At 43.0% G+C, this 23,012-nt stretch overlaps 1 protein-coding gene across 3 annotated transcripts in view; it reads left to right on the top strand.

The window, feature by feature from the left end:
• Positions 1-23,012, top strand: part of DIAPH3 (diaphanous related formin 3) — a 504,954-nt gene that overhangs the window by 52,452 nt on the left and 429,490 nt on the right. For all 3 annotated transcript variants that reach the window (XM_043504572.1, XM_038385982.2, XM_043504573.1), the window contains 2 exons: positions 4,341-4,445; positions 9,855-9,985. In XM_043504572.1, the coding sequence (XP_043360507.1) occupies positions 4,341-4,445; positions 9,855-9,985 (236 nt within the window). The remainder of the gene's footprint in view (positions 1-4,340; positions 4,446-9,854; positions 9,986-23,012) is intronic.

Genomic DNA, 23,012 nt, shown 5'->3' with positions numbered 1-23,012 from the left:
GAGCAATTGGCAGAAAGATCAAGAAAGGAATGACGGTGGCCAAAGAGAGATGGATTGAAAAACAATGCTCTAAAATTGAATAGTGTATCAATAATAATAGCCAACGAGCCTTCTAGGTTGGGAAAGATGGACCAAAGCTAACGAAATCAAGACAAAGAAGGGAACAGCCTTACAGAATAAAGGGTCATCGTCAATAGGTGGACAAGCTACTGGTCTGATCTATACATCCACCAGACACATGGAGATGCGAGTGTCTTAGACAGCCCAGATTCAACAGAGGAGGATGACTTTTTCCAATACTGCATGAAGAAGTGGACACAGCTGTGAAATCATCAAGAACAGAAAGGCTACAGGTATTGACAACATCCCAGCAGAATTGATGAAATTTGCAGGAGAAACAGTAATAGATTTACTCAAAAAGATCTGGCAGATGGGTGAGTAGCCCTCCACGTGGGCACAGTTACTAATCATCGCTCTGCCAAAGAAAGGCAACCTGCAATTGTGTCAAAATTACCAGACCATAAGCTTAATCAGCCATCCTAGCAAAGGGATGTTGAAAGTCATATTGAACAGATTGAAGCCAAAAGCAGAGAATATCATTGCTGAAGAACAGGCCGGTTTTTGTGCTGGAAGAAGTACCGCAGAAGAGATTTTCAACCTTTGTGTTCTATGTGAGAAGCACTTACAATACCAGCAGGATATCTACCATGTCTTTGTTGACTTCAAGAAGGCGTTTCACAGAGTATGGCACGAAGCTCTCTGGGCAACCATGAAGAAGTACAATGTTGGTCGTAAGCTTATTCTTACCATTAAATAACTGTGTGCCAAGGCCAGCAGTGCAGTTCTTGTGAATGGCACAACAGGAGAATGGTTTCGCACCACTGTTGGAGTCTGACAAGGCTGCCTTCTTTTGCCCACGCTGTTCAACATTTACTTGAAGCGCTTAGCGACTGATGCCCTAGAAGATCACATGTGCACAGTCAGCATTGTGGGGCGAACAATTTTAAATCTTTGGTTCGCTGACAACATTGATGGCCTGGCAGGCAGCAAAGATGAACTTGCCAACTGTGTGAAATGTTTGAATGAAACCTCTGCAAAAGAACATGGAAATCAGTGCAGAGAAAACCAAGCTGATAACAAACAAATGTGATGGGATCAGCTCACATATTTCTGTCCGTGGACAAGAGCTGGAGACAGACAGTAAAACAGTTGAAGTATTTGGGGGAATCATCACTGATGAAGGATCTAAGGCAGAAATTCGGGCAAGAACTGTGCAAGCAGCAATGGTAAAGCTAAAGCCAATTTGGATGAATAAAAACATCTCTCTGGAATCCAAACTGAAACTGCTGCGTGCACTGGGTATCTCCATATTTCTTTATGCATGCGAGACATGGACCCTTACGGCAGAACTCCAACGGAAAATACAGGTAGCACAGATGAGATGCTTCCATAAAATCCTGGGCGTGTCCTACTTCGACCACGTCACTAATGAAGAGGTCCGCAACATTATCACCCAATGTGCTGGGTCATATGACGACTGTGAAGAAGCGCAAGCTGAAGTGGTACGGCCATGTAAGAAGATCTGGCCTATCCAAGATCCTCCTCCAAGGGACAGGACAAGGGCAGAGAAGAAGAGGTAGACAGAAGAAGAGATGGACAATATAAGAGTGGACAGGAATGGACTTCACGGAGACTCAAGCACTGACAGACAATCATCAGGGATGGAGACAATTGGTTGATTGCTAATGAATGATGGTGCCCCAATGACTAATGCGGTTATGGAAGTGGTGGTGGTGATGAAGAAATTTTTAACATGTGTAACATGAAAAGAAAATGGTGTCTCTCCCTGCCCCCAAAATAACAAACCCTGTTTAAATGGTGCCTGATACCATTTCCTTTAAATATCTTTTAGAGTCTTGAAAGTGTGTGGAATGAAAAGTAACTTTAACTATGTTATGTTCTGCATGGGAATATGGCTAAATATTTTAAACCTCAGTGGTAGGACAAAAATGAGATTACAAATAGATCCTTTGGTACTGCTTTTGGGTCTCTCAAAGACCCCATTCACTGCGCCAGACTGTTAGATCCTTAGGGTGTGATATGGTTATATACTTGGCACAATTCACTGACTAACAAAAATAATGAAAACCAAACACTTACTTCCTGCCATATCACAAAATAGTAGCTCTCCTTGCACCGCTCCTTTCCTCAAAGCCGAGGAGAACAGAGTGGTTCACAGCATGTCTTGAAGGACCAACAGAGATATGTATTATTTCTGACTAGGTTGAGTAAATTTTGAAGATGGGTCAGTTGTTGAATAACTAGCACTCGCCTTGCCTGAACTGATGGAGGTCCATCTCATGAGTTTAATCTGAAAATAGCTGCAGCAATCCTCACTAGCTTTGGATGACCAGGTAGTGTCCGCATCTAAAAATCCCTCCTTTCACGTTCATCTTGTAAGGTGTGTAACTTGCTCCCAGCTGAGGACCCGGCCGCAGTCCTACATATATTTGTCAGCTCAAGGCCAGATTATTGTAATTCACTCAGCCGAATGTGAAGATGACACAGCACAGGCTCCAGCTGGCAAGGAATGTGGCTTCCCACCTTTTGCATGGTTAAGGCAGCTATGAGCACATCCGGCCAGTGCTTGCGTCCCTTTACTGCAGTGGTTCTCAACCTGCGGCTCGCGGGACATTTGTGGCCCAATCAGCACAGGGCTGTGGCCCATGTGACATCCTTGGGGCCATATGGGTAGTATTGGATGTGGTCTCCAATGATAAATAGGCTGAGAGCCACTGCTCTGTCTCCCTAGTCAGCATCTGATGCTGGTTTAAGGCTTTTATTTTAATTTCAAAGGGATCAATAGATTGAGCCTCCTTGATGTTAGACTAAATTTTGACCTATGAACTACTGCGAGGCTTCACTCTTCTAGGACAGTGCAGATTCCAGGATTAAGTGTGAGAACTGGGGACAAAATTGTTGGCTGGGGGGAAATCTGGCAATGGACCAAATTTCCAGATGAGTTTAGGTGAAGCTAGAGCTTTAGAAAATGATGCAAAAACTTTTTTTGAAAAAGGCCTATTTATACTCCATCAGAAAGACCTGTAAACCCTGTTTTGGCACATAAAAACCCCAACCAGCAAAACAGCTTCCCTGAAACAAATCAATCGAAGCAACACATAAGTAAATTAATAAAATAAAAAAAAAAAGTTTTTACCATGGAAAGGGAAGAGTGCCACAGACTCCAAGAAGTCTATTATGGACTTGCTGCTTATTTTGTTTGGAAGACATTTAGACGCTGCAACATAAAAGAATAAGGTAATATGGGACTGGGGGAGAGGCTGCTTCTGAGATATGCAGGTGCTAAGTCACCTTCATAGACCAAATCAGTAACTTAAAACTACATGCAGAAACTCACAGGTAGATAGTACAGATTCCAGAGCACTAGCATAATGAGCTCATGGCAGGAAACTCTGTAGCAAGTTATACACCAGTTTGTTTTCAAAAGTATTTAAAATGTACTTGGATGCAGTGAAGTAATCTCATATCATGGTGACTGACAGGCATGGATGTTAGTAGCAAGATCTGCATTCAAAAAGAGTCTGAAATATTCTTGACGGGCATATGTGGGGGAAAAATGCTGCTGTGTGATCACTACACTGCAGATGATTGTAATTTGGGTGTCTAATTACAGGAATGACAAAAGGCAGTGACACTTGCTCTACAAAAGATGCAAAGATAATTTTTTTTGCCCTAATTTTGCATACATTTTTCCAAAATGACTGATACTGCAGTCTTGCTTTTTGGTGCATATGGTTACTACTCTGTGGTACTCTTACACGAGCCTTACTATTTTGGGTGATTGAGGAGGAGATAGTGTGACTGTGTTGTTTGCATCTAATCTGAAATACAGGTCTCCCACCCCAACACTGGATCCAATGCAATGTGTCCGTTTTGCATATGATTCCTAGGATGAGATTAAATTGGAACTACTACACTGCTAGTGCTGCTGCACTGCAAATTCCCTACAGGACTAAGGTTATTGTGGTGATGCTGAAATTGCCAAATAGGGTGGGTAAAATATGACACATTTTCCTTGAAAATTAAAGTAAACTTTTTAAACATTTTTTTTCCTATTTCATGGTTTTAATTTGCTTCAGTGGATATTTTATATTTGATTCTTCAGTTGTTAGTATTCTGATTTTTCATAGGTTTTTTTTCTTAAATTGAACATTTAACATGTTCATATATACCTACTCAGCAAAGTGTAGGACCTCATTAAGATTCTTATTGTCAGACACACGGATGGCTAAAACAAGTTTTTTCAATTTTTTCCATAGGAAGATATGAATTTAAATGAAGGCAGAAAAACACCATTGCGAGAAAAGGACTTTAATACCAAAAAGGAAATGGTGATGCAATATATTAGTACTGCTTCGAAGGCTGTAAGTATGTCACTTCTAAAATACACCAAAAATATGCCTATGAAAAGTTTAGTGTACTGACTGCTTTTACATGTATGTTTGGAGGGATGATAATGCATAATGGAGCAATTTAATTTTTTTTACTAATATCAATCCTTAGATGTAAATGTCCTAAAGCACCAGGTTCTAGTTTTCTTTATATCTTTAGGTAACAGTGGAAGTTGTTTGTATACGTTAGGCAGAGTTTATCCTGTAAGGTAGTGTTGCCCAAACTTGGGACGCTGCTTGTTCAGGGAAATGCCGTGGTGGGCGCGGGCCGAGGGACATACTGGCCGCCACTTCCTGCAGCCCCCGTTGGCCGGGCACAGCTAACAGCTGCCAGTGGGAGCTGCGATCGGCCGAACCTGCGGATGCGGCAGGTAAACAAACTGGCCCGGCCCGCCAGGGGCTTTCCCTGAAAAAGCGGCGTCCCATGTTTGGGAAACACTGCAGTAAGGTAAAGGTATTACTGTCAATTGGGACAAATAAGTTCCCTTGCAAACATCTGAAGCTTCAGTTGTAGTGTTTGCAGTACTATTTTAAAATAATTTGTTTTTACTTGGCTGATCATGCGTCCTTTAAACTTGACTCTATTCTCCATTTTATATTGTTTTAGTTAATTTCAATTTGTGCAGTGTTGTTTAGCAAAATCGAAGGTTCATATTGGAACAGACCAGGGTCCATCTAACGCGGTATTCTGTGTCTAATAGTGGTCATATAGACACACACATTCAATTTTTATTTTGAATCCTACTTAGTTCTTGATCTTAGTGATATTGAGGCCATGAGTTCCATGGACTACCTGTGTATTTTGTGAATTTTTTTTTCATATTACTTTTAAATTTGCCATTCTTCAATTTAATTATATGACCCTTACTTTAGAATTGACAAGGTGACTATACATGTCTGATTGACCGTGTCAGTATTGTTGTTTGTTTTGTGTACCTTTATGATGTCACTATTTTATTTATCCTCTCTTCAGTGTAAATCGTTTTTTCGATTTCTCTTCGTAGCAAATATTTCATTGTCCAATCATTCTTGTTGCTTTTACTCAGTTTCTCTACCCCCCCCCATTATTTCTATTGTATCGTTTTTGTAATCCGTATTGAACACAGTATTCCAGGTGAGGTTATATCACTGATTTATCTAAATGACATTTTCACTATTATCCACTCTCTTCTTTATGCATCTTAATACTTAGTTTGCTTTTTGACCACCACTACACTGTGAGCAGAGGTTTTTACTGAGCTTTACAGTTTCTCTTCTGAGTTGTTGGAACCAACTGGGAACCTAGTAAGTGTTCTGACTACTGGAAATAATACACACGAGAAGGAACTATTTTATATTTGTCAGTACAGAATTTCATCTGCCACAGCTCCCCTAGTTCACGTAGCAAAACCTAATTGATGTATTAGATGAAACATAAGATGTCAAAATAAAGTAAAAGTTTGCAGATTTTAGAAAAGTCTTTCAAATGAATCCAGTGTAGAACAGTTCTACGTTTTGAATTAGTTTTTGTGACACAAGTTGTACTTGTATTGGAAAATTTTTGGGTACTCTAATTTAGTGACCCAAGAGATGAAAGAAGTTCTAATTCCTTGATACTGCTCGTTACCAATGAGGACTCAAATGAAGTCAATATTTTTTTCATGGAGAATACATTTTGTATGGCCTAACTTGATCAGTAGTTTAAATAATTCACATCTTATTTTGGCATCATGACTCTGAAATGTAGCAATTTCTGCATACTGGCCAGCATGTTGCATGTCTTACCCTCTGTGCTTAATTGATAGATGAGTCTTTTACAGTCCCTGTCTATAGAGCTTAGTTGAAGCTGTAGGGAGTCATGCATTTAGAATTGGAGGTGCCTTCAATCAATGTTTTGTTAGCCAAGATGGCGGTCATCACATATAGGTTACATCTTCTTCCCTTCTTGATGGATAAATTTAGCACAGAAATCACAGGTAATTTTGGTGACCAAATACGGAGCCACTCCAGTTTTCATTGTAATATATAGTGTTAAAGTAGTACTACTTGGATACCTTTATTGTACGTTACCTGAACGGGCATGGCTTGGGAAATCCTTCAAGGCTTTCACTTATATTTCTGTCCCATGCAGTGTCAAATCTTGGTTGCACACCATGGGCATTTGGACCAGTTACTGTCAATACAATGTTGCCAGAAAGCTCTTCTGCAAATGGATTCCCTACCCTTTTTCTTCTATTGTTAGGAGTAATATGAGCTTGTATATTGATCCAGTCTACTCTACCAATTACGTTTTCCTGGCTTTGATTATTATGAATACAAACTACGTTAACGCCTAGGAGTGTAAATCATGGACCACGGTCCCATTGTGCTAATCACTGTATAATCATAACAAAAAGATGGTCCCTGTCTCAGAGCTATTAAAATTCGTTTTCATGTGGATTTAATGTGACAGCCAGAATAAATATGGCATTACTATACAAGTGTGATGCAAGAACCTCTTAAATGACATCTGACAAGGGGATGCAGTAAACCATAATGTACTGAGTTCTGGCATTTGCTCCCTTGTGGTGGCATGGGCAGATGCATCACTATATCATGTTGCAAATTATCATAATTAATTTTGCTTTACTCTGACCATGTCAAAATGCCCCGTACAAAATAAATGCACAACCTCTGAGACAGAAATCCCTTTTATGAAGGATCCCCACCCCCCCTTTTTGACAAAAATCTCCCATCTGAGACCTGCACATGTCTTACAGGATATTTATCCATAAAGAGTAACATGTAAGATATTTACAGAGAGCTCCTAATGTGAGATTTGTAATCACTGTGAGATGTATGTATGGGTAATATTTAAGGAGTAATGTATTGATATTGAAAGTATGTTTTATGAACTTGTAATAGAAATTGGTCACCTGGAGATATGTCTCGGTGGTGGCCCATTTGAGTGTGGGACAGGAGGGTTGTCACCCCACCCAATTTGGCTGTTGATGCAATGCGTGACTCAATAGTTTAGCTTGGCACAACATTAAGATTTTGAATGGGAAACCATCAGAGGGAATGACAAACTATCTAAACCACTTAAAGGTTAAAAAAAAAATTGTTTACAACAGGATAAGGATTAGCCCTATTTGAGAACAGAAATAGTAAGCTGTTTTCAGTATAAAACAGAGGAGAAAGAAACACTTTGAATCCATTCACTGAGGAAAACAACTCATGGATTCCTCTTGTGAATATTTGGATCCTGAGAAACCTGATTTCTTGAGAAATCAGCCAGCTATGCAACAGACTGATCTTTTTGGAAGAAATCTACTTTATTAGATATGAGAAGTAACTATGCATAAATGTAGACCCAGGTTTGCATTTTATGATTTTGTGGTGTACTGTAACCATTTGTTTCCACCACTCTTGTTGCTTGAGTCTCTCTTTTGTTTTGTTCTAAGAAAGTTTAAGTGCTCACAAGCGCTGTGTGGTTTACAGCAGTTGTGGTTTAAGGTAAAAATGGTAAATAGGGGTGTACTGTTCCTCTTGGTGCAGATGATCTGGCATTTCTGCGAGTATCCAATGTCAGGGGCTGGATAACACAGGGGAATGATTTAGGCGTTGGGATGCACCTGTTAATGTGCAAGGCAAAATTAGGGATGGTATAGTCCGGAAGAGTGTTGAGTGGCAGAAAGGCAGGTGGCATTGGGGAATTGATACCCAGCTACCATAAGAGACACTACCTTTTGCTGGAGTCAGGATAATAGGATGACTTAGTCCTGGGTGCCCCGATGTAAGGATCCATGGTTATTTCGCCCTGTCAGTCTCAGCAGGGGGTCACGCCCCCTCGCTACTGTTTGGCTGTCCAACCAAGCTTAAGGGGGAATTAGCGCTTCCAGTGCTCTGACCCCCGCTCTTGGTGGAGCAGTGCGACAAGCCCTCTTATGAGGCTCTGGCCTTCTGGGTGGGGCCGAGCAATAAGCAGTCTGTGAGGCTCTGGCTTTCTGGCAGGGCTGAGCAGTAAGCAGTCTAGAGAGCTCAGGCTCTCAGCAGGGCAGAGCAACCAATGGTTTTAAGTGGGTCAGACCCTTGGGGTAGGACAGAGCAATATTCAATCTTTCACCTGGCATCCTGGCTCAGACAGATGACAGAAAAACACAGGCCTCAGCCTAAGGTGGGAAGGCTGTGGAAGCCTAATACTGCGGGATCCGCAATATTGTAAATGAAATAGGGCTTTAGTCATGATAAAAATTAATCCAGAGTATGCAAATGAGTTCGGTGTGTGTATATAAAAGGAAAGGTAAATACATGAGTAGTCTAAGGTATTAACACTTACGTCAACTTCTAATCACTATAAAATTCTGAAACAAAATCAACAATACTTGGTTAACTGTGGCAAAACTAGTATTACAGAAGGGTAAAATTAAAAAAAAAAAGTTTTGCTGATGTAACTTGAATTGACCAAAGTTTGTAGTGTAGACATGGTCATAGAATTGACACTGTTGTCACAGGACACCTTAACACTTTAGGATGCGAAATTAACTTTCTTCCAGGTTTGGCTTAATTTTTTAAAAAAGGGCAGAGCATTAAAGCATATAGATTAATATGGTTAAATAGTTTTGGCTACTTGAAGACATTCCTTGAGTGCTGATATACCAAGTTTGTTGGACAAAACCTATCTTCAGTGTTACGTTATATAGTGTCTGCTTTCCGGACCCTTGGTCTTTCAAAAAAAAGTAACTAGTATGGGTAGGCATCAGTGGATTAGACATGTAAATAATGATTTCAACACTTGTTTATTCTAGTCACTTTTCTCACTACCTTAACTTTTTGAGATGATCTGTAAAGATAACAAATTTACTCAAAATGTAGCATACATGAAAATTATTTTGGACTTAGTTCATTAAATATTATCCTCTTTTTCTATCGTACTTTAATGTTTTTATATTAATAGAGGTAATCAAAGGGTCTGCTGTTTTTCTGGTTAATGAAACAATTAGCCATAAAATGTCAAGTTTCTCACCTCATGTAATACATTTTGTGGTTGAATTATGTATTTTTGGTACATTCTGCATATTTTTCTGACCTCCTTTGTTATGCTGTTAACAAATTCATTTACAGTTGAAATATGCTACCTTGAACATACCTGGGCTTCGTCCTACTGACAGGAGTTGCTTTCTGACTCTTGCTTGGTTTATTTGCATTCAAAAATATTTACTGAAAACTCTGAAACAACCTGTGATTCAAACATTTCCACCAGTTCGTTTTACTCACATTTTCAGATTGTTATAGTAGTTCCAAAAATGTTTCTTTATTAAGCATCAGGAATCAAGGTTTTCTCATAAATAGCAACTATATTGGGTAATCTGTATAAATTAATTGTGTACCAGAAAGAAAATCAGTGTGACTTTGCTCTTGCAGGGAAGCCTCAAGAACAGCAGACAGATTACAGCACAGGAATTCATCCTGGAACTAAAATCTGGAGCAACAGATGAAAGACTTGTCACTTGCTTAGAATCTCTCCGGGTGTCTCTGACCAGTAACCCTGTCAGGTAATGCCTCCATCTGCTAGGGCATATTGCAAAGTTTAACAATGTTCTGTAGCGTTTTATCATAGTATTTTATAATAAGAAATGCTCTTCTAAATAAAATGAATAGGTAGGTTTTAAGTATGCTTACTTTGATGGTGTGTGTTCAATTTACATATGGTAATGCTGTTGGTTTCAGTTTTAAAGCTGGCTGTACCTTCTTTTTTTTTTCCTCTCCCCCCCCCCCCCCCCCCCGGTTCTCTAATTTTTACATAGACTACTAGATTTTTTTTTTTTTTGTTCCCCCAGACAAGAAAAGAATAAGGGACAAAATGTGAAGCAATTTTTATATCCAAAGAATAGTTAGTTCTGTCTACATCTGAATGCTACATAATGGTTATGGCAGTATTGTAGTTGCGTTGGTTCTAGAACACTAGAGAGACTAAGTGGGTGAAGTAATATCTATTATTGGACCAATTCTGTTTGTGTAAGACAAGCTTTGGAGCTTACATAGAGTTCTTCTTCCAGTCTGGGAAACGTACACAGTGTGTCTCAGCTAAATATAAGGTGGAACAAGATTGTTTAGAATAAGTAGTAACACACATTTCAAATGACAATTCAAGGTGCAGTACTACATAGGTAAGACTTTAAAGTTGATAAAGTAGTCCTTCAACCTCTATTTTTGGATTATACCTTGGCTTACGCCAAGTGTATTACTGATACCTAGTCTTGGATAGGGAATTTATCGAAGCTTAATGATGTTCACCAACAACTACAGTTCCAACAGTTGGTCCACATAGGTGGTGATCTTCAAGTGCTTGCTCACGTCAATGCCATTGTAGGTGTGTGTGCGCGCCTGTGTGCATGGCTGTCCGGAGACTTTAGCTTTAGTGGTACTCGTAGGGCTCGGCTGTGGTGCCCTCTGGATTTCTGCATTCATGGCGCGTAAAATCAGGCGCCACCAGTCCTGCACCCTCTCAGTTCCTTCTTACCGCCTGTGCTGGTCAGTCGGAGCACCTCTGTCACTTGCTTTGCAAGTGGTCTGTGGTTTCTTGTCTAGCTTAGCATTGTGCTTTACCTGTAAATAGTTTAATCATTGTTAGTTAGTTGTTAAGTGTTCGTTAGTGTCCAAGCGGGGATATTTCCCCCAGTGGGGTTTCCGAGTTTCAAGCCCTGCTCTTTGTGTAACAGGCCTATGTCTCAAAAAGAAAAGGAGTACTTGTGGCACCTTAGAGACTAACAAATTTATTAGAGCATAAGCTTTCGTGAGCTACAGCTCACTTCATCGGATGCATTTGGTGGAAAAAACAGAGGAGAGATTTATATACACACACAGAGAACATGCAACAATGGGTTTATCATACACACTGTAAGGAGAGTGATCACTTAAGATAAGCCATCACCAGCAGCAGGGGGGGGAAAGGAGGAAAACCCTTCATGGTGACAAGCAAGGTAGGCTAATTCCAGCAGTTAACAAGAATATCAGAAGAACAGTGGGGGGTAGGGTGGGGGGGAGAAATTCCATGGGGAAATAGTTTTACTTTGTGTAATGACTCATCCATTCCCAGTCTCTATTCAAGCCTAAGTTAATTGTATCCAGTTTGCAAATTACTTCCAATTCAGCAGTCTCTTGTTGGAGTCTGTTTTTGAAGCTTTTTTGTTGAAGTATAGCCACTTTTAGGTCTGTAATCGAGTGACCAGAGAGATTGAAGTGTTCTCCAACTGGTTTTTGAATGTTATAATTCTTGACGTCTGATTTGTGTCCATTCCTTCTTTTACGTAGAGACTGTCCGGTTTGGCCAATGTACATGGCAGAGGGGCATTGCTGGCACATGATGGCATATATCACATTGGTAGATGCGCAGGTGAAGGAGTCTCTGATAGTGTGGCTGATGTGATTAGGCCCTATGATGGTATCCCCTGAATAGATATGTGGACAGAGTTGGCAACGGGCTTAGTTGCAAGGATAGGTTCCTGGGTTAGTGGTTCTGTTGTGTGGTGTGTGGTTGCTGGTGAGTATTTGCTTCAGATTGGGGGGCTGTCTGTAAGCAAGGACTGGCCTGTCTCCCAAGATCTGTGAGAGTGATGGGTCGTCCTTCAGGATAGGTTGTAGATCCTTGATGATGCGTTGGAGAGGTTTTAGTTGGGGGCTGAAGGTGATGGCTAGTGGCGTTCTGTTATTTTCTTTGTTGGGCCTGTCCTGTAGTAGGTGACTTCTGGGTACTCTTCTGGCTCTGTCAATCTGTTTCTTCACTTCAGCAGGTGGGTATTGTAGTTGTAGGAATGCTCGTTGTGCCAGCAATGCCCCTCTGCCATGGCCAAACTGGACAGTCTCTACGTAAAAGAATGAATGGACACAAATCAGACGTCAAGAATTATAACATTCAAAAACCAGTTGGAGAACACTTCAATCTCTCTGGTCACTCGATTACAGACCTGAGAGTGGCTATACTTCAACAAAAAAGCTTCAAAAACAGACTCCAACGAGAGACTGCTGAATTGGAATTAATTTGCAAACTGGATACAATTAACTTAGGCTTGAATAGAGACTGGGAATGGATGAGTCATTACACAAAGTAAAACTATTTCCCCATGGTATTTCTCCCCCCCACCCCACCCCCCACTGTTCCTCTGATATTCTTGTTAACTGCTGGAATTAGCCTACCTTGCTTGTCACCATGAAAGGTTTTCCTCCTTTTCCCCCCCCCCCCCGCTGCTGGTGATGGCTTATTTTAAGTGATCACTCTCCTTACAGTATGTATGATAAACCCATTGTTTCATGTTCTCTGTGTGTGTATATAAATCTCTCCTCTGTTTTTTCCACCAAATGCATCCGATGAAGTAAGCTTTCGTGAGCTACAGCTCATGTTCTAATAAATTTGTTAGTCTCTAAGGTGCCACAAGTACTCCTTTTTCTTTTTGCGAATACAGACTAACATGGCTGCTACTCTGAAACCAGGTCTATGTCTGTTAATGTCCTGCATGAGAGTACAGTGCCTTGAGGAAACCCATGTAAAGGAGTGCTGTTGCATCTGGCTGCTGACATAGAGAGTGCAACACCCGTCTCCTAATGCAGTGCTTCAACTTTGGTGCATAACACACAGCACCAGGGTCCTCCCAGCACCGATCCCTATAGCTGCTGCTGAAGAAAAAGACTAAGAAGGCGGCACCGCCCAAGCTGAACCAAAGGGCTCTGGGCAAAGGACTCTGCTCAGGCTTTACGCCTAGTCTGGACCCGCTAAAGGGCTTGGCGTTCCTCCCCCACTGACTCCGGGGAGCAGTCAAGGGCCTACGCCGATGGCGCAATTGACTGACCTGGCACTTGAAGAGCTGAGAGCGCCTTCGCTGCAGCTGGCACCTCATGTGGCAATGGAACTGGCTAAGGCTCCCTGCGAGGTCAAGCCTGCTGGCAAGGCCCCGCACAAAACACGCGAGCGCCACTGGTCTCCATGGTCCCCCTAGTTCTCTGTGTTCTTGGTCTCTGCATCAACCCAGGTCTTCAGCTCAGCATTACGAGTCATTGGCACCATGCTCCCAATCCCTGTCGTCATGCTGAAGCTTACTCAGCTGTCGTCTATCTCCCCAGCACCAATGTTTGTCGTGCCATCACCGAGGCCTCAAAGACGCTCCCTGATGCAGCACTGCTTCCCTTACCGCTGGCACCGGTTGGATCATTCCTGGCACCGATCTCCAGACCCAAGCCGCCTCACCCCGGTCGTTGGAGGGTAATGAAATCTCAGGCATGGAGGTGTTGTTCAGCCCTTTGCCCAGGCAACATGATTGGGCTCTGGAGGGCGTGTCCACGGCTGACTTGGAAGCAGAGCCAGTGGCCAACCCAATGGCCTTATTGGAATGCATGGGACATTCCCATCAGGCTGGTGCCCCACTCCTTCCAGCCGTTGGTGGCTCTTTCAGACAGGCTGAAGGTGGCTCCCCAGTGTCCACAGCTCCAGGCAGGGTTCAGGACGTCCTGGCGGCTGCTGCGGTTGAGGAGCTGGTACTCACTCCTAGGTTGTCCTCCCTGATGGGTGAGGACACTGCCTGACCTCCCCAGTTGTCCAATCATCCTCCCCCGCCCCCCAACGAGGTGGTGGCGGGGCCTTCTAGACCTAGCCCACAGGACAATTTCTGCAAGCATCAGGTGTTGCTCCATAGGGTGGCATCGAACTTGGGCCTCAAGGCAGAGGAGATGGAGAAGCAGGTGGACACATTTATTTAATGTGTGCTCCACATCCGCCCCAGAGTGGGTTGCACTTTTGGTACAAAAGGGAGTCCTGAAAATTGTCAAAACCATCTGGCAAACCCTGTTCTCCATCCAACCCACCTCTAAAAGGGTGGAAAAGAAATACTTTGTTCCCGCAAAAGGGTTCAAGTACCTGTATGCTTACCCACCACTGGTGTCAGTGGTCGTGTTGGCAGCCAACTAAAGGGATAAGCAAGAGGCCACCAGTTCCACCAATAAGAATAAAGAGGCGAAGAGACTGGATTTGTTTGGTCGCAAAATTTATTTCACGGCCAGCCTCTGGTTTTACGTGTTGAGCCACCAGGCCCTTTTGGGCTGCTACAGTTACAACTGGTGGGACTCTATCCTGAAGTTCAAGGACTCCATGTCCAAGGAGGTGGCCCAGGAGTTTGCGACCCTGATGAAAAAGGGGACCGCAGCAGCCTGGTGCTCTCTCCATATGGGCTGGGACGCAGCCGATTCAGCTGCATGAGTGGTCGCCTCTGTGGTGATTATGTGGCGAAGTTCCTAGCTCCAGACCGCCGGCCTGTCCCAGCAGATGCAGGCTTCTATCCGGACCTCCCATTTGATGGTGTTGGCCTGTTTTCAGACCAAACGCATGTGCATCTGTGTGGCCTGTAGGATGAGGGTGACTCTCCACTCCTTGGGGATGCACACTCCTCAGACACCCAGGCAGCTGCTCCGCCACCTAAACAGTGGCAGCCTCAACAGGGGCCTATGAGAAAAAGGGATGCTGGGTTTAAGCGCTGCCACCCTTTGTCATCCCGATCTCCTGGACAGTTTGGCCTGGTGAAACACCAGGGTTCATTTTGAGGGTGCATTTGGGATTCAACTGCCCGGATCCTTCCCACCCCTTCCTCAGCTACCTTTTTCCCCCCTACCGTTCCGCCTGGTCGTGGGTTATGTCAGACTGTTGGGTCCTGGACATAATGATTTGGGGCTACACCCTGCCATTTTCGGCCACCTCTCTTCCCCCACCCCCACCCACTTCCCTATCCCTCTTCAGGGATCCTTCTCATGAGCAACTCCTCATTCAGGAGGTTGAGAACCTTCTAAGCCTGGGGGCTGTGGAGGAGGTTCCTCTGGATATGCAAGGAAGAGTATTCTACTCTTGCTACTTCCTAATCCCGAAGGCAGAAGGGGGCCTCAGTCCCATTCTGGACCTGTGCGGCCTCAACAAGTCGCTCATGAAGTTCAAGTTCCGTACGGTATCCCTGGCGTACGTCTGCACTCAGCCTCCTGGGACTTTTGTGTGTGGCATGCCATTCATTTGGTGGTCGCCCACCTGCCCAGAGTAAGAATGTCCTCGAAAATCACCTTAGTGGAATATTCTTGTCTCGCCATGCATGGTCATTCCATCTGGAGATGGTCAGCGCAGTTTTTCTCAGGTGGGGAACTCCCCAAGTGGACCTGTTTGCATCCAGACTGAACAGGAAGTGCCATGGGTTCTGTTCTGTTCTCTGCTGGGCGGGGACAAGGGCTGCCTGGTCAGGAGTGCTGATGTAAGCCTTCTCATCAGTGCCATTAATCCACAGTCCTGCTCAAGATGAATCAAGACAGAGTGACGGTCATCCTCCGTAGCCCCATCATGGCCTCGGCAGCACTGGTTCGCTATGCTCCTGTGTCTTTTGGCAGCCACCCCATTGTAGCTGCCTTTTCGGGGGGATCTGTTGTCCCAGAACCATGGGAATCTGCTGCATCTGAACCTGACAGCGCTGCACTTGATGACCTTGTTTCTGCGTTGCTGAGTGGGGAAGATCAGCCGTGTTCTTCCGGTGTCTAGCAGGTCCTTCTGGGCAGCAGAAAACCCTCCAGCAGGGCTACCTACATGGCTAAGTGGAAGCGGTTCACGTGTTGGACCTTGGATTGCTGCATCTGGATGGAAGAGGCCCCCCATGCATGACATCCTGGACTATTTGCTACACCTTAAGCTCCAGACTCTGTCGCTGTCCTCTGGGTGCACCTTGCAGCCATTTCCGCTTTCCATCCTCCGTTTCATGGCAGGTCGGTCTTCACCCGTCCCATGACTATGTGGTTCCTGAAACGTCTGGAGCTCCTTTACCTACATGTCTGGTACACAGTCCCTCCTTGGAACCTGAACCCTGTGCTGTCTAGGCTCATGGGACCACCCCTTTGAGCCCCGGGCTACCTGCTCCCTTCTGCTTCTTTTCTGGAAGGTCTCCTTTTTGGTTGCTATAACTTTAGCCTGTATGGTGTCTGAGATCAGGGCATGGACGTCAGAGCCGCCTGATATGATCTTCTGTAAGGACAAGGTCCAGCTGCGTCCACATCCAGCTTTTCTGCCCAAGGTTATCGCCCAGTTCCGTACTGGTCAGGACATATACCTACCAGTCTTCTGTCTGAAGCTTCATACTATGGATGAGTAACACAGGCTGCATGCTCTGGATGTCCTGCAGGCATTGGCCTTCTACGTAGAGAGGAATGAAGCTGTTCTGTAAGTCTACACAACTGTTTCTTGCTGTCGTGGCCGGGATGAAGAGTTGCCAAGTGCCTACCCAGAGAATCTCATCCTGAATCATAGCCTGCATCTGCTACTGCTATGAGCTGGCAAAGGTGTCCCTGCCAGCGATTGTGACGGCTCACTTGACTAGGGCGCAGGTGTCATCGTCATCATTGGCCTTCATTGCTCAGGTGCCGATCTGGGAAATTTTCTGCTCCGCGACCTGGTCGTCGGTCCACACGTTTGCTTCGCACTATGCGCTGACCCAGCAAGCTCGGGCTGATGCTGGTTTTGGCAGAGCAGTACTCCAATCTGCAAGACTGTGAACTCTGAGCCCACCTCCAGGGATTCGTACAATGGAATAGACATGAGCGAGAACTCGAAGAAAAAACAGAACGGTTACTTGCCTTTTGTAACTGTTCTTCAAGATATGTTGCTCATGTCCATTCCATTATCCGTCGTCGTCTCCTTCTGTCAGAGTTGTTGTCAAGAGGGAATGGACACGAGTAACACATTTAGAAGAACAGTTAGGAAAGGCCGAAAGGCAAGTAACCGTTTCCCCCCCCCGCCCCTTCCACCTGGAATGTTAGTTTTTGTTCATTTATTGGGAAATGATCATCTCTTAGGTTAACTTCAGCCTGTCTCCATTGTATAGGGTTGTTTCATAAGACTTGTAATGCTGTTTATGCACCAGTTGCTTAGGATAACTGTTCCTAACTAATGTGTTTTAAAATTTGGCTAGCTTTTAATTCTAAGGGCATGGCTACACTGGAAACTTTAAAGCGCTATTGCGGGAATGCTCCTGCGGCAGCACTTTGAAGTGCTCCTGGTAATCCACCTCCACGAGGGGATTAACTCCAAGTGCTGGGAGCCTGGCTACACTAGTGCTTTAAAGCATTCAGACTTGCTGCGCTCCGGGGGTGTGTGTGTGATTTTTCCCACCCCTGAGCCAGCAAGTTAGAGCGCTATAAAATTTAAGTGTAGACAAACCCTAAGAAGCTCAGTTGGGTTACCGAGGGTTCTAGTGGATTCTCCATCACTAGCCATTTTAAAATGAACATTTTGGAAAAAGCCAATTTTGTAGTTCAAATAAAAATTAATTCAGGGAAATCTCATGGCCTGTGTTTTTGCAGGTCGGACTAGGTAGTCAAAATGGTCCCTTCTGGCCTTACAGTCTATGGAAAAAACAAACTATTCCCCCACACTGCTGAAATTTGATCTTACAGCTCCGACTTCCACTTGATGGTAGAAGGTATGGACTTAGAGTGCTACTTTGATATTGGTGCATGGTGATGTTCCACTATGACTTTACTGGGACATAAACAGCAGGAATAGGCATTACTTTTCCCTTTTGAAAAGCTAGCTTTGAAAGAAAAACCACCAACACAATCCATATACATATATGTTTGCTTGTTTCAGCATATTATGTAAAATGACCCCACAAGATAGTCATGATATTACTGTTTTTAATCTTTTAGGTATAGTTTTATGTGGGATGATTGGCTCAGTGCTGAATGGGGAACAGAAGGTATTGTCTATTTGTTACAAGCTCACCTGAGCCAGTGGAGCATCTTGCAAAGTCGGTTTGCCATGATATTAAAGTAATAAACTGATATTTATGTCAAGATGGCCACCTGGGCTTTTAAGTTCCATAACATAAAACAGTCCTTTTGCTGATTTAGCCAAAAGCAGAGGATAGTTAAGCCTCTCAGGAAGCTGGGTTTCCTGGTTAAGACAAGGAAAAATCTTTCCTCCCTTGTCCTAGCTTCACCCAGAACTGATGTCTGGAAGAAACAGACAGCTGTTTTAATCTGGCCTGCTTGGTCCTGATTGGCTTCTCTCTGCTTCTATCCCTTTGGATGGCCTCTCTAGGCAGTTCTTGGAGTTGTAAACTCATTTTTGTCACCTCTAAAACAAACCACTCTCATATGGGATATGCCAAGTTGGAGGCATCTCCAGCAGGTGGCACCCAACACCTTGTATACCCTGTCGCAGCCTTCTCTAAGGATACAAAGGGAAGCTCTTTGGATATAAACATTGCTTCACATTGTCTATCTGAAAAGAAAACAGGTGTTCTAACATGTATTTTGTCTTTTTTAACAAAAAAGCTTACTTAAAAACTTTAGAAGTGACAGACACATGGAACTTTGCAGTGTGAACAGACAATATAAAAATGCACTATGGTCCTCCACATCCTTCACTTTTTAATATCATGGGTGGAGGACCTCAGGTTTATTAGTGAGGGTTAGCATTTGTTTTTGTGGAAGAAGGAAATTTTGAGGAGGAATTTGAGATGAATGAATACTTAGGTTAGGAACAACATTTTATGTAAGTAGTTTAATATAAAATGATAGGGAAATGAAGGGTAAAGTAAGGGGGGATACAATGGCAAGGGAAAGGGTGTGGAGGGCTAGTTGTGGGAAGTGAGAGAAGAGATGAAGCCTATAAAAATGAGGATGTGAAGCTTAAGCTAGGCAGAGAATGCAAGAGGAATTCGGTGAAGGTATTTGAAGAAAGGAGTAATATGAGCTGAGCAAGATTTACAAGTGATACTATTTAGCTTCATTTGACTGGAGTATGGTAACTGGAGCAGCCTCAGAGGAAGTAAATGCAATACTGAAGGTAGGAGATGACCAAGGCATTAAAGAAGCATTTGAGTTTCTGGGGAAGGTAAGGGCTCAGGTTTTAGAGACATGCCGGGAGAAGTAGGAGGAAAGAGTAATTGTTTGCGGTAGAAACTCTATATAAGACGGTCTGCAATCTTGTATAAGCCTAATGCATTTTATGTCAAAGCTACACGACATCACATAGTTACTCTTGTTTTGCAGTGAACTTTGCATAACATTCAAGCAAGCTGGCATCAATATAGTATTGCAATAAATATACTGTAATACGTTTTCAAGACTTATTACTGTACCTACAGATCAAAGCTGTACAGCTTTCAACTTGACATGAACTGTTCTAAAACTGTAAAATTGGTTTCACTTATCTCTGTGAAATCAAATATAGTCTACAGTCATTCCCTCTTGCACTTCGTAAGACTGAGGTTGAGTATTTATTAGAAGGCTGGGTTTCAACATGTATGTGGAATAATGCTTCCAAGTTTTTGTGGTTGCAAACTACATGTTTTGTTTTTGACAAGCTGATGGATAACATCAATTTCACAAAAAGTAGTGATGGAGAGAACATTACTAAAAATGTCTAATTCTAGAGAAATTTGTGTTGTGAATAAAACAAGTACAACACAATAAAATCAAGCTCTTGCCTATCAGTTTTGCTTTAGTTTTTAGTTTAATTTGTGGAGGATCTAAAAATTACAGTCCCCAAAACTAATTTTCTTGATGATAAAAAAAACTGTCAATAAATTTTGAGTTCAGTGTAAAATCAGTGTTCATGGCTTGAGGAATCTCTACAGGTTTCATAAATTCCTGTGCCTCTCAAATCTTTCCTTTTACTGATGCAAAGTATGTACAATATTACTACACTTTTCAACAACAAAATAAAAGGCTCATGATCTTGTGCTGTTGAGTGGTCACAACCAGACTATTGCAAATTGAACTTTTGTTTAATTAATAAACCAAAGCATATTTAAAATTGTAGATGGAAATGACAGTGATACCTATAGTTAAGGCTTGCTAGTGCTTTCCAATTTATAAGACCCTGTTGTTCGTTGCTTGTAACTCAGCATGGAAAATTTCAGCCTGAATAGCTGAAGTTTGGTATGGTGATTGCCTCAAGCAGATACTTTTTAATGTTTCTGCAGAAATGGTTTAGCCATTTCAAAGAATGAGTTAAGCAAAATATATATTGTTTTGCTCATTTAAAAAAAATCGTAATTACTTGAGTACAAGGGAATGGGCAGAGACAAGCTATGGAATTTGGAGTTGACAGGCAGACAGACTGGGGGGTCTTTTGGAGGCACAGGGGATGGGCAGTGGAAGATGGGCTAAAACCACTAGAGCAGTAGTTCTCAAACTTTTGTACTGGTGACCCCTTTCACACAGGAAGAGTCTGAACGTGACCCCGCCTTGTAAATGAAAAACAGTTTTTTTTTTATATATTTAACACCATTATAAATGTTGGAGGCAAAGTGGGGTTTGGGGTGGAGACTGACAGCTTGCGACCTCCAATGTAATACCCTTGCGACATCCTGAGTGGTCCCAACCCCCAGTTCGAGAACCCCTGCACTAGAATATGCTCACTTCTAGATCTTGGAATGTAACCCAGTATTCCAGAGTCTTAGCATTCCTTTGTCTAGTAAAGAGCTGAAACATTGTCTGATCCTACTTTTGTAGCTGGTTATAAGAGAATAACCGCTTTTTTCTGCTATCCTCTCAGGTGGGAAAGGTCTGTGCTATTGATGTAAAAACTGTTGATATATATGGGTATCAGTAGGGTTCCGTGTAATTAAAATGTTTGTTTTTTTAATTTTTTTCCTAATTTTTCTCAAGAAAACTAGGAAATTGCATACAAATCCGTATATTAACTTCAAGATTATAATGTTCTTTTAAGCACTTGAAAGTTATTTTAAAATATTCAGTTGCCTGTGCAGTTTGGCCCCCTTGTGTGTATGTATTGATGATTTTCAGTTACATGATCACGCTTCCCCCGCACACGACCCTTGCCTCATTCATTGTATAGGATGGATACTTCTCTGGGAATCAATCAATATTGTGCCGTGAATGAGGATGCTGTCTCTAAGATCTATGCATTGTTCGTTGCAGAAGCTGTAAGTTGTGTAGTGAATGAGGCATGATCATGCATGAAAAGAGAATGTTTTGAGGTTTATGCAGCTTAATGAAAGAGTTCCTATGTGGTGCTGGGCAAGTCACTTAAACGAAAACTTAACACAGGTGGCAGGTACCTGTGTGTTCATTGTTTTCCAGGTGCCCTGCTTGACCCACCTGGCATGACCTCTGCAGAACGCTCACAGTAGCAACTGAAATAAATTGGAGCTGTGCACTAACATATTAAGTGCTATAAAGTTACTAAGTAAAATAAACAATCAAGTTCTAGGTGTCTCAAGCCAGGCCTCCAAAATTAGTGAATACTTTTTTGACAATATTGGCTGTAATCTCTGTGCTTCAGTTTCCCAACTGTAAAATGGATACAATACCTCTTTGCCTTCGAGGGATGTTATGAAGTTAAGCTCTTTTTTCATTGTCCACACAGATCTTGCTTCTGCCCTGGAACAAGGGTCTTTGATGCAAGGTCAGATTTATTTTGAATAGTTTTGTCGGTTGAGAGTTGTCTGTGTCCAGAGTGCACTCTTGCTCCTTGTAGCAGAGGCCATAATGGGCAAAGGTCGCTTCAACCCCCCACTGAGTTTCTTCTTAATACCTATGGCTGCAAGACAGAACCTTGTAATTGTCTGCATTCCTTGCCCTTCTCATAGCTAGCTTGGTTCTTCTACAGTTTGTAAAGTTTGTTGTTTTAGTTTAATCTTGGGTTGACTATGCAGAGGATCGGGAACAAGGCTTTACATCATGGGAAGTAGAGGCCAGACTTACCAAGACCAAAACACGACCACAGGAAAAGATGGCATTTGAAACAACTTCCTGAAAAAATGAGACCCTGGTTGCTTGGTACTAATTGCCATTTTCAACAAATGCAAACAGTTCCACTGTACTCCTGGCTCCTGGAAGAAGTCTGATTGTGCTCATCCACAAGAAAGGAGAACAGGATGACACCAACTGGAGACCCATCTCTTTCTGTTCCACTATGTACAAACTATATGCCGGCTGCTTTGCGGCTAAGATCACAGACTGGTTGGTGAATGGAGGAGCCGTCATCTCCATTCAGAAAAGCTTCATGACATGCAAAGGCTGCTATGAACATAACTGTCCTTCAGACTGCCATCCACACAGCCAGGAGGGCACGGAGGCCATGTGCCATAGCATGGCTTGACTTGGCTAATGCTTTTGGATCGATGACCCGCCAGCACGTTTTGCCACACTGCGAGAGTTCGGGATGCCTGAAAACTTTCTCCAACTGGTCTGGGAAAAGTATGAAGGCTGCACCACTACTATCTGTTCCATGGAAGGAAAGACGCCTGAAATTCCTTTCTGTAGTGGTGTGAAGCAAGGCTGCCCACTGAGCCCCATTGTTTTCAACCTAGCCATGGAGTTGCTCATTTGAGTGATCTCTAGCCATCGAGGAGGTTTCAATCTATATGACAGAGTGAATATCCTGTCCTTCTCAGATAATCTGGTCCTGATTGCAGACAACCCTGAGAGTCTCCAGCAAATGCTTGACATCACCAGACAGGCTGCCATCTGGATGGGACTCCGCTTCAGTGCCAGGAAGTGTGCATCCCTGCATGTTGATGAAAGTAGAAGGGATTCGGT

The sequence above is a fragment of the Dermochelys coriacea genome, chromosome 1, assembly GCF_009764565.3.
Source record: "Dermochelys coriacea isolate rDerCor1 chromosome 1, rDerCor1.pri.v4, whole genome shotgun sequence".
Taxonomy (NCBI): Eukaryota; Metazoa; Chordata; order Testudines; family Dermochelyidae; genus Dermochelys; species Dermochelys coriacea.
Note: the sequence above shows the minus strand (reverse complement) of the source record. Positions and strands in the feature narration are given on the sequence as shown.